We start from the raw sequence: 12,500 nt of genomic DNA, 5'->3' as shown, positions 1-12,500 counted from the left end.
TATGACCTGTAACCTTTATGACCTGTATGACCTGTGACCTGTAACCTGTATGACCTGTATGACCTGTAACCTATATGACCTGTAACCTGTATGACCTGTAACCTATATGACCTGTGACCTTTATGACCTGTATGACCTGTATGACATGTAACCTGTATGACCTGTAACCTTTATGACCTGTAACCTGTATGACCTGTAACCTGAATGACCTGTATGACCTGTAACCTATATGACCTGTAACCTATATTACCTGTAACCTGTATGACCTGTATGACCTGTAACCTGTATGACCTGTAACCTATATTACCTGTAACCTGTATGACCTGTATGACCTGTAACCTGTATGACCTGTAACCTGTATGACCTGTATGACCTGTAACCTGTATGACCTGTATGACCTGTAACCTGGCTCTTTTGGCTCCCCGTAGTATCATGTGACATTGCCCTCTGCAGGGTTTATAAAGGCTTCATAGTTCATAGTATAAAAGACTATAAATACAAATGTCCATATAACAGAAATAAGGTGAACTTCTGACTGAGACTACAGGCCAGATAAGCTGTGAGATAAGATAGATATGAAATAAGTTAGCTGACAACTACGAAGATGTAACGTTCCCAAACATCATTAAACCTCCTTAAAGATATTACAGTCGTGATCTGTATGCCTGAGACCCAATCCTACAAGCAGTAAATGTGGTCATTTATTTGCAGTGGGACCGAACTTTGTATGTAGTAGATATTTCTGGCTTTATCATAACACAACAAACACAGTATAACTTTAGAGGACAATCAACTGGGTGTCGTCTCCCAGTGGGTATAGAACCAACCCAGTAACCCTACAAATTAGGCAACCAAATCAGTGGACATGTTTATTTTATGATGCTGGTGTGTTTGTGTCTCATCTGTGTACAATGAATTAGTCCTCCCTATTTGAAGAGCTGGAAAACAAACAAACTCCCAAATCAGTGGTTGACAAGAGTAGCCTCGGGCATGCATGTTTAAATCCTCCATCGACTTCGAAGAACTGCTATTTTGATGAATGGCTCCTTTCCAAATTGATGACAAAATGCAGCAACAATTGCCTGCGGCCTGCATCCCTAATGATACGCCCAGAAACTTTTAAAGGCAGCAGCATATAAATACAATTCAAAGATAATTGTTATGGATAGCTGAGAGTCAGGGGAGGCTGGTGGAGGACCGAAGAGTCTAATGCGTGTAATGCATGGAATGGAATCAAAAATTATTCCTCATCCTGTTTTTTGATACCATTCCTTCAATTTCTACCTCCACCAGCCTCCCCTGATCGCTGAGAATAGACATTAACTCAGTGATCCTCAATCCTGGTCCTGGAGAGCTGCAGAACTGCACTTCTGTCAGCAGTGACACACCAGATTCAGCATGTTTTGGAGATCAGTCCATTAGTTCAATCAGGTGTGAAAGCACAACTGGTTTGGCACAAAAACCTGGACCCACTGCGACTCCCCAGGACCAGGGTTGGGTGTCACTGCATTAACCGAAACCCTATGAATACTGTACATCCATGAGGCCCAGAAACACAATACAAAAACAGCCTTGTTCAGTTGAAGCCCAAGAGTACTGTGTGACCAATATTTTAGCAAGATTACAAACATACATGGTTCAATTAAGAGTTAAGCATCATCAGAGGCTATAACAAGGAGAAATTATGTCACATGACATGCAGTCACATGTCAGATTTTATTTTTTGATAAGGAGCCGACCACCAAACAAACTGCTGATTAAATCGTCTCTTTGATCTAAAGACAAGATAACAGCAGATAGAGGTGAATCAGTCCACTGTTCCCCTCCCTCTACTCTACAGGAGAGCGGACACAGATCCTGGCCAATGCAGATCCTTCTGGCTGTCTGAAGTACAAAGACACAGTGAGGACATTGCACTTAACACGCATATGCACACACACACACGTATGCACACCACGCACGCACGCACGCACGCACACACACATACACGCACGCACACCATGCACGCACGCACACACACACATACGCACACACAGACACGTATGCACACCACGCACACACACATACACGCACGCACACCATGCACGCACGCACGCACACACATACGCACACACAGACACGTACGCACACCACGCTCGCACACACACATACACGCACGCACACCATGCACGCACGCACACACACATACACGCACGCACACCATGCACGCACGCACGCACGCACACACACGCATACGCACACACAGACATGTACGCACACCACGCACGCACACACACATACACGCATGCACGCACACACACACATACGCACACACAGATACGTACGCACACCACGCACGCACACACACATACACGCACGCACACCATGCACGCACGCACACACACACACACATACGCACACACAGACACGTACACACACCACACACGCACACACACACACATACACGCACGCACACCATGCACACACACACACATACACGCACGCACACCATGCACGCACGCACGCTCGCACGCACGCACGCACGCACGTACACACACACACACACACACACATACGCACACACAGACACGTACGCACACCATGCACGCACACACACATACACACACGCACACCATGCACGCACGCACACACACACACACACACATACGCACACACAGACACGTACGCACACCATGCACGCACACACACACACACGCACACACACCATGCACGCACACACGCACGCACGCACGCACGCACGCACGCACACATGCACGCACGCACGCACGCACACACACACACACAAGTACGCACACCACGCACGCACACCACGCACGCACGCATGCACGCATGCACGCATGCATGCACGCATGCACGCATGCACGCATGCACGCACACACACACACACACACACACACACACACAGACACACACAGACACACACATACACACACACAGACACGTACGCACACCATGCATGCACGCACGCACGCGCACGCACACACACATACACACACACACACACACACACACACACACACACAGACATGCACGCACGCACGCACACACACATACACACACGCACACACACAGACACGCACGCACGCACACACACACACACACACACATACGCACACACAGACACGCACGCACGCACACACACATGCACACACACAGACACGCACGCACGCAAAGGCCCCCAAAACCTTGAACAACTCCACTTTAAACACAGCGTGACGTTCATTAAGAGAGGGTACAGCTTTGTCCTGCCCAACAAGCTTCCATTATTCAGAAGCAGAAGAGAACATTAAGCCTAAGTGACCTCTCCTGCCAGCTTCAGGGCTCTCTCAGTGTGTGTCCCTCCGAGGCTAGGATTATATCTGGCCTTAACAAGGCTCTGGGAGATGGCTACACTGAGGTGACTAAATTTCGGTATTAAGAAAACGGCACACCTTGCACAGGGTAATGAGGAGGAGGGGGAGTATGTCCATGAAACCTGCTGATTGGTGTTTAATATGTCCTCACAACACAGGGGGACTGGGAGTGACTGGAAGTGACGCTCTCTCTCCCTTCTGGCTGGCACATACTGGCACACACACACACACACACACACACACACACACATACACACAGACACACACAAACATACGCGTGCACACGGACACTCAGATGCAGACACACACACACAGAGCTGTGTAGATACGTCCAAGGGGACATAATTACATTTTAATGGGCCTATTTGTCCTATTTTTTGCCTTTCTCCTCAAGAGGGTTTTATTTTGGTATGGTAGAGACACTAATTCTTGGGTTGTTATTGTTCAGTGATTTCCACAGGGACGCATTATTTTGAGGCATCTGTCAACATCCATTATAGGGAATGACAGCTCTTCAGTGGTGGATGTTAAGATTTCAATGGTCCCTGCATGTCAGTTGTAAGGATCTGCTGCACGGTCAGGCACAGGGGAGGGTGGTAGAGGTAGAAATCGGAGGACAGGCTCTTGTAATGCATGGAATAGAATTCCATTCTGCGCATTACAATGAGCCCGTCCTCTGATTTATACCTCCACCTTCCTCCACTGGTCAGGCCTGATTAGGACTGACATCTTGGCCTGGCCTCAGAGTCTCTCTGAGCTGGTGAAAGACTGCTGCAGGTGTTTCAGAGAGATATTAGATTGTTCTCTGGGTGTAGGGTTGAAAAGGTCACACACTCACTCAGCTGAAATAGTCCCACCCACGCCATCGCATTCATCATGGTTGTTTGTGTTCAGCATTCCACTCTGATTGTTCTATAGTCTCATAAAGCCTTCCTTTTGATCAACATGGAGTCGAAGAGAGAGGTTCTCATACCTTCTCACGAAAGTCCTCTGGCGCCTGTACACCTGGTGCAGGGGAGGCTGGGAGAGGTAGAAACTGGAGGACGGGCTCATTGTAATGTACGGAGCCCGTCCTCCGATTGTCTACCTCCACCAGCCTCCCACTGGTTCAGAGTCAGAACGTTCGTGTGAGTCTAGAATGCCCCCACTGACTGTGATCATAGTCATGGGGTGAGTTTTAATAGTCTAAAGTGGCTTCCTGTTCTTGCCACATCTCCTCCATGTTTACCGATATGACAACATAGACTAGGTTAAAGCAATATGGAGGACAGCTGTCAGGGATATGCTGTCAATTGTCCATTTGGGCAAGGTCAGTGCACATATAGGTAAGGAGACAAGGTGAGGAGATAGAGGGAAGGAGACGAGGAGAGGAGACTTCTTTAGACTGTTGGGATACACCAGGGGATGGGGGCTGGTGGAGGTAGAAATTGGAGCACAGGGTCATTGTGAATCATGGAATGGAGCGATGAATGGTATCAAACTTTGATTGCATTTCATGCATCACAATGAGCCTGTGCTCCGATTTCTACCGCCACCAGCCTTCCCAGAAATGCACCCATGGCTCCACACCATGGGAGTATTCTGAGTCAAATGTATACTTCAGAATAACACAGATCATTTCACTCTGACCCACAATGTGGAGAAAATCCCAAATGAGACCCAAAGGAGAGGAGCATTTGAAGAAAAGATTCAGCAGAAGTCATGAATATAGGATTTATATTTTTATAAAGCTGCAATGTTTGGGTTTTCCCAGAATTCGTGTTCCAAGATGTTTTGATTTATGATGATTATTGTTTACTGAATCATCTAAAAAAGAATGGCTGTTGTGGGTGCAAGGCCGTTCAAATAGCTTCCTCTGTGAGATCATAGTACAGCTTTACTGACCGAAGAAGCGCAAGGCTCTCCATTCCCATTGACCCTGACTCTTCCTCAGCCCCAGTAGAGGAACAGAAGAATGTTTTCTGTTAAGATGCCCTGGGAAGAATTCCCTGCTCCTTCAGTCAACGAAGCGAGCAAGGTTTCACTGAAAATACGGTCCCCTACCTTGTCATTAGTGTAGCAGAGGTGGTTAGGAATCACCCTTTACTTACTTCGCTTTATTAAGTTTAGTTTTACAGGGACAATGAACATTAATTAACTACACTGTAAATGTGACAGTTTTAGGAGGTAGAAATCAGAGGACGGGCTCATTATAAATCACGGAATGGAATAAGGAATGGTGTCAAACACACGCGTTTGATACCATGTTACCGTTCCCCATTCTATTCCATGCATTACAATACCCCTAGAAGAGACAATCCATTCCCCTATTTCAGAGCTAATCATTAACACATTTCCTCAGGTCGGGAGGATCGGAAGAGGCGGCCTACATTGAGTACAGATCATGGGGAACGTTGCTAATGGCTGGCCTCCTATGGGGAACTGTTGGCATCCTTGCCTGCTTCCTCTCCCTTGTGACTCATCTCTGGTGGATCACACAGTGCTTCTGCTGGTGATGGAAATAGAGGCTTGATTCAAAATACTTTCAAAAACTTTCCGCATAAAGGAATTAAATACAAACATAAATACACTCATTCTGTAAACCCCATTCTGTAAACCGCCCACTCCATAAACCGAGGAGATCGAGTCACCTATAGTTTGTCATAAGACACGTTGTCATATACTGTACTTGTACTCATCTGATGGTGAAGTCTGTGGAGAGCAACTTGACGTAGGACGATGGGACCAGGTGGTGGACTGCATGACGTGTTTTGCGCTGTTCAGTTCTTTTCAAGGGATCAGACCATTCCACAGTGTTAGTCGCACATTTAACTTTTCTCAAGATGAAAGTGAGGGGGGAGCTCAGTGGCGTAGCACACTAATGCGCTTACCACGTAATCGCAAGGTTCCTGGTTTGATTCCGACCCTCAACCTGTCTTGCATGTCATCCCTCCTCTCTCTCCCGTCCTTCCTGTCAATCTCTACCGTCTCTATCCCAATAAAGCAGAAATGCCCTAAAAAGCATATTTAAAAAAGATGAACGTGAGGTAAACCTAAACCCGTAAAAGCTAAACCCAGTTTGACTTCTCCTCGTTCGTCCTTCAAAATAACATGATGGTTGATTTAGAACACCACATCTGCACACATATCTTTCAAATGGAAAACAGCTGCAGCAGAACACGAGATAACCTTTTTTTCTTTACTTTTTTTTTTTTTTTTTTTTTTTTACTATTTATCTTTTTTTTAATAAGACTGGGTTGACTTATGTCCTAAATACCTCTTATATCTGTGGGACTATGATGAATGTGTTCTCTCTCTCTCTGTGTGTGAGTACACTTCATTCCCAGACAGACAATGATGTATAGTATTGCTGCAGTGGAGGCTGGGAGAGGTAGCAATCAGAGGACGGGCTCATTGTAATGCATGGAACGAGGAATGCCATCAAACACGCATGTTCCCCATTCGGTTCCGTGCATTACAATGAGGCCCGTCCTCCGATTTCTACCTCCCCCAGCCTCCACTGTACTCCTTGTCACAGTCCAAGCGATCGAGGCGGATAAATTATGCTGACTTTTATCTAGATTCCATTACCCTGGCCGCTCATAACACTGCTTCAAATCCGTAACCATCCCAGGAATATTTTTAGTGTGGTCTTTTCTTGTCACGCGCAACGGGAAAATTGAACTCTGAAAGTTCAAAGTCAGAAAGGCATCTTTGTTGAGGGATTATAGTTTTTTTTAAAGGCTTGCAGTGAACTTGAGAATTATTATTATTTATTTTTTTATGTCTGTTAGGATGCTACAAATTTATTTGCTTTGCAGTTTGTAGATACTGTGGTTTGTTTACACAACACCATTCTCAATGGGCCGTTCAACTGTACATATATGAACATACTTTATTAAAAGTCAACAACAGAAGAGTTTATCCTTCCTTGACTTCTGGCTTCTGAATATTTTTACTGAATTATTGTTATTACTTTTAGTGCTTATATTTATGTTTACATGTATGTTTATGATTGTGTTTACATTTGTACTTGTCACACTGTATTGTGGATGTTGATTGATGTCGTAGAGCTGCTCTGCCTTAAGTATTTCGTTGTGCTGTATACTTGTGTAATGACAAATAAACTTGAACTTGACTCAAAATGTCATATTTGTTAGTACAGTACCACTACTGTGAATAAGCTAGCTTCCTATTCAACATAAATTATATGTTCATACATGTATTGTATTCATACATTCTTTTAGTTTAAGTCAACAACAGAAAAGTTTACTCATATCTGATGGCAAGTTTATGTGTGAGTCATCCTCAGTAAACAAACCCAAATGAAAGGTGCTGACTAATGGTCACGCTCTCTTCTCTCTTGTTGTGACTTTAAACGAAGTCACAGCACAGCAGGAGAGTAGAGTCTGTGACTTCTCCTTTTATTTCTGCCACTCTGTCCCATTAGTCAGCAACTGTCATGTGGGCGTGCGTTACTGTACTGTAGTTTGAAGTCAGTGTTTATGTCCCAAACCTGTACGACGACTTCAAACCTGCATGATAACGCGGGCATGTTTCTGCTGTCGCTCTGCTGTAATGGTATCGCTGTTTCCTCATGTTCTATTTACAAGCCAATACGCTGTTAAGGGTGATTGCATAATAAGCAAAGAATACCATGAAAACAAAGCCGTCTGGGGACAAACAGAGCGAGTTTGGATTGAAAGCTTGTCATTACTAAATAGACTCGTAAATAATTAAGCAGAGAGGCAGCGATGTATTACCTCTATTGTCACAGGTAAGGGTTAGGGTTAGGGTTAGGGTTAGGGTTAGGGTTAGGGTAGTTTTTAACATGCAGTGGGGTGGAGAAAACCCAGACCAAGTGACAATATTGACAATAAACCACGGCCTGTAGGGCATTATTGCTTAATTATTTACTGTCAAATTTCAGACCATTTCTATTTCACACTAACACTGACCCTAACCCTAACCCTAACCCTAACCCTAACTCTAACCCTATTTCACATAACATTGCTTCAGTCCCAATTGTATGAATTATGGAGGGTGTAAACCAGTGCATCTTCAACTGTGTATTTGTGTAGCCTATGTTTCCCTTATAGGAATGTGCCATACCATACTGTAGCCTGCATGTTTGGCACAACAACAACAACAACAACAACAACAACAACAACTGAGGGGTAGGCTCAAGCACATACAGATCTGGAGCCAGGCTGCTACAGTAAGGCTACTCTTTCCCAGGGAGCAACTAAGGGGACATGCCTGACCTGCATCCCATTAGCTCTAACCCTAACCCTAACCCTAACCCTAACCCTACTCTAACCCTAACCCTAACCCTAACCCTAACCCTAACACTGACACTGACCCTAACCCTAACCCTAACCCTAACTCTAACCCTAACTCTAACCCTAACCCTAACCCTAACACTGACACTGACCCTAACCCTAACCCTAACACTAACACTGACCCTAACCCTAACCCTAACCCTAACCCTAACACTAACACTGACCCTAACTGTAACCCTAACCCTAACCCTAACCCTAACACTAACACTGACCCTAACTGTAACCCTAACCCTAACCCTAACACTGACACTGACCCTAACCCTAACCCTAACACTAACACTGACCCTAACCCTAACCCTAACCCTAACCCTAACACTAACACTGACCCTAACTGTAACCCTAACCCTAACTCTAACCCTAACCCTAACCCTAACCCTGCCTGACCTGCATCCCATTAGCTCTAACCCTAACCCTAACCCTAACACTAACACTGACCCTAACCCTAACCCTAACACTGACCCTAACCCTAACCCTAACTCTAACCCTAACCCTAACCCTAACCCTGCCTGACCTGCATCCCATTAGCTCTAACCCTAACCCTAACCCTAACCCTAACTCTAACCCTAACCCTAACGCTGACCCTAACCCTAATCCTAACCCTAACCCTAACCCTAACACTAACACTGACCCTGACCCTAACCCTAACGCTGACCCTAACCCTAATCCTAACCCTAACCCTAACCCTAATACTAACACTAACACTGACCCTAACCCTAACTCTAACCCTAACACTGACCCTAACCCTAACCCTAACCCTAACGCTGACCCTAAAACTAACCCTAACCCTAACGCTGACCCTAACCCTAACCCAAACACTAACCCTTACCCTGACCTTAACCAAATTGTAACCAATTTGGAAATTCACCATCGGTTTGCAGGTCAGGTTTGTCCCCTTAGTTTTCCCTGTGTTCCCTCCCCTCTCTGTAGCCATGGTCTTCTTTGTAGAGGTAGATACATTACTCCAAGACTCTGTTTGTAGAGGTAGATACAGTACATTACACCAAGGCCCTGTCCGAATCCTCCTTAAATACATCCTCCCTTCCCTGTAGAAATGACTGCAATGCAGTGCAGCAATGTGAAGTCAGTGTAATGTAATGCAAATGTAAAACTTGCTTTGACAAGTCCCAGTATGTTAGATCAGTGATCACTCTGCTCTGTGTGTGTGTGGGAGGATGATGTCATAGAACTGCACTCAGCCTCTTTGCTGACACAAATCATCATCAAATCGTATACATATCTATAGCAGGTGTGTGCGTGTGTGGGTGTGTGTGTGTGTTTGCATGCGTGTGTGTGCGTGCCTGCCTGCGTGCCTGCCTGCCTGCCTGCCTGCATACGTGTGTGTGTGCGTGTGTGTGTATTTATATATTTCTGTATTATGTACAGCAATGCGTGTTGCCTTGGCCTGGTTTGGACCGTGGTCAGCAGCCCTGATCTCTAATGTCTCCCAATGCATCCGACTCCCGATCACACCCATGCCATCCATACCTCTCTCCGTCTCTCCGACTCTCTGAGATCCTGGGGCACGGCTGCCATGCTGACATATTGGTGGACAGATTTCACAGAGAGAGAGAGAGGCTGGGGGTTTGGCAGCGCTGTGGTAGGCTGAGTCAGAATGCCTAGACACAGAGAGACTGAGTGTGTGTGTGTGTGTGTGGGGGGGGGGGGGGGGGGGGCAATTTTGAGCTGTAGTTTTAGTTGACCCAATGTAATATATTTTCCTATTATTTTTCATCAAAGGAGCTTTCAGAGGTGTTTCAGATAAGATGTCCCAGGTGCCTAAATGCTTCTGAAAACAGGATTCAACAGGTAATCTGATTTGCTATTGGCCAAAGAGCTAGAGAGGCACTGTGTGTGTGTGTGTGTGTGTGTGTGTGTGTGTGTGTGTGTGTGTGTGTGTGTGTGTGTGTGTGTGTGTGTGTGTGTGTGTGTGTGTGGGCGTGTGTGTGGGGGCATGTGTGTGTGCGTGTGCGTATGTGTGTGCGTGTGTGTATGCGTGTGTGTGCTAATGATTGTTGCTTAAGAAATAACTTACACAACTGGAATTAACTGATTGAGTTTCAAAGCAATTTCTCCTTCTCTTTGCTTTCACTGGTCTTGGCTAATGGATTGAGTTACTTTATGCAATTGCTGAAGATTTGCTGAAATATTTAGCCACACGCCTGACCCCGTCCTTTACGCATTTAATTTGCTGAACTAATTTGTGTGCTCGTTTGACTTACACATAGACTTGTGTGTCTAAATTCCACCATCTAGTAGTGTTAATGTGCGTAATAGCGCACTGAAAAACCCTGGACAGGCGCTTTTGATTGTGTGTATAGCCTTTATTTATTGTTCCTATTAATATATTGTATTTACTTCTTTATTTATATATTGGCACACAAAGAATGAACAAACATAAATTAAAGACAAAATGAAGAAATAAAAGAATTGTGTTAGGGAGGTTAAGAAGTCCCGTGGGCGTTTTCCAGAAGCCTCCCCTATGAAGTGCTACGGTAAGAAATGACTAACTGACTAATATATATATATATTTAGTTATTGTACTCTTTTTAGGACTTTAACTTGTTGTCCTTCTCCTTGCCTCGTTAGCCGTGGCACGCATTGCGCGGGACTCGGGAACTAAACATAGACAATCGGTGGGTTTGATGGCACGCGCGTTCATTATGCCTGCTACTTAGATCACCTGTCTACCCAACCCATTGCGTATTGGCCAGTCCTTGATCTAATCTGGGGATGGCATTGCCATGTGAAAGAACGTTTTGTGTGGGAAGGTTCAGGGCCGTGTCGTGCGGAAGGAGGAGGACTGGTTGGACGCGTGAGTGCGGGAGGGGTCGTCGCTACTGCTTCTCTCACCTCCGTGGGAGCGCCGCAGAGACGGTCGTGGGTTGGAGAGAGAGAGAGAGAGGTCTACAGTCACTGACACTGCACTGCACACAGTGACATAATGCTGTGTTTTGACTGAAGCTTCACTTTTTGGGAATAACCGGTGGATCATGGACCGCACCATAAACGGTCACTGCGCATTTTCTTTCCGTTTTGCGGCTTTTTCTTCTTCTATCGATTCCAACTTATTAGAGAAAAGCCAGTGAAAATGAGGGATACTTGCTGAGTAACACAGGGAACAATGTTTACATGTTGATCTACTCAAACACACTTCTCTGGTATGGAGGAGAAAGGCCGTCAAGATGAGTTTTGACACTGCTGATGCAGCCAACTCCTGGAGTAACGGTTCCGCGGAGCTGTACACGGGGACACCGGAGGCACCGCTGTCCACGAATAATTCCAACCTCACCACCGCGAATGACACGAACACCAGCCCGCTGGACCTGACCCGGGCAGTCCCTCTTGGCATGGTTCTCGGGGCGTTCATTGTGTTCGCTATCGTGGGGAACATACTCGTAATACTTTCCGTGGTGTGCAACAGACACCTGCGGATCCCAACAAACTATTTCATTATAAACCTAGCCATAGCGGACCTACTGCTGAGCAGCACCGTGCTGCCTGTGTCGGCTACATTAGAGATCCTAGACTACTGGGTGTTCGGTAGGATCTTCTGTGATATCTGGGCAGCGTTGGACGTGCTATGCTGCACCGCGTCCATCATGAGCCTGTGCGCAATATCCATCGATCGTTACATAGGAGTGCGCTATCCGCTCCAGTACCCCAGCATCGTCACGGAGAAGAGAGCGCTCCTGGCCATGCTCGGGGTGTGGGTTCTCGCCATGGTCATCTCCATCGGACCTCTGCTCGGCTGGAAACAGCCCCCGTCCCACGACGATACCATATGTGCCATCACCGAGGAGCCCTTTTACGCACTGTTCTCCTCGCT

General features: G+C 46.0%; 1 protein-coding gene across 1 annotated transcript in view; it reads left to right on the top strand.

Moving 5' to 3' along the window:
- Positions 1–11,856: 11,856 nt before the first annotated feature.
- Positions 11,857–12,500, top strand: part of adra1ba (adrenoceptor alpha 1Ba) — a gene marked incomplete at both ends in the record, with an annotated part of 12,801 nt that continues 12,157 nt past the window's right edge. Inside the window, one exon of the mRNA XM_083691409.1 lies at positions 11,857–12,500. This exon is cut by the window's right edge and continues 311 nt beyond it. Coding sequence (XP_083547535.1) covers positions 11,857–12,500 — 644 coding nt within the window.

The sequence above is a fragment of the Argentina silus genome (assembly GCF_951799395.1).
Source record: "Argentina silus genome assembly, chromosome: 2".
Lineage (NCBI taxonomy): Eukaryota > Metazoa > Chordata > Actinopteri > Argentiniformes > Argentinidae > Argentina > Argentina silus.
The sequence above is the reverse complement of the archived record's forward strand: the minus strand, read 5'-3'. Positions and strand labels throughout refer to the sequence as shown.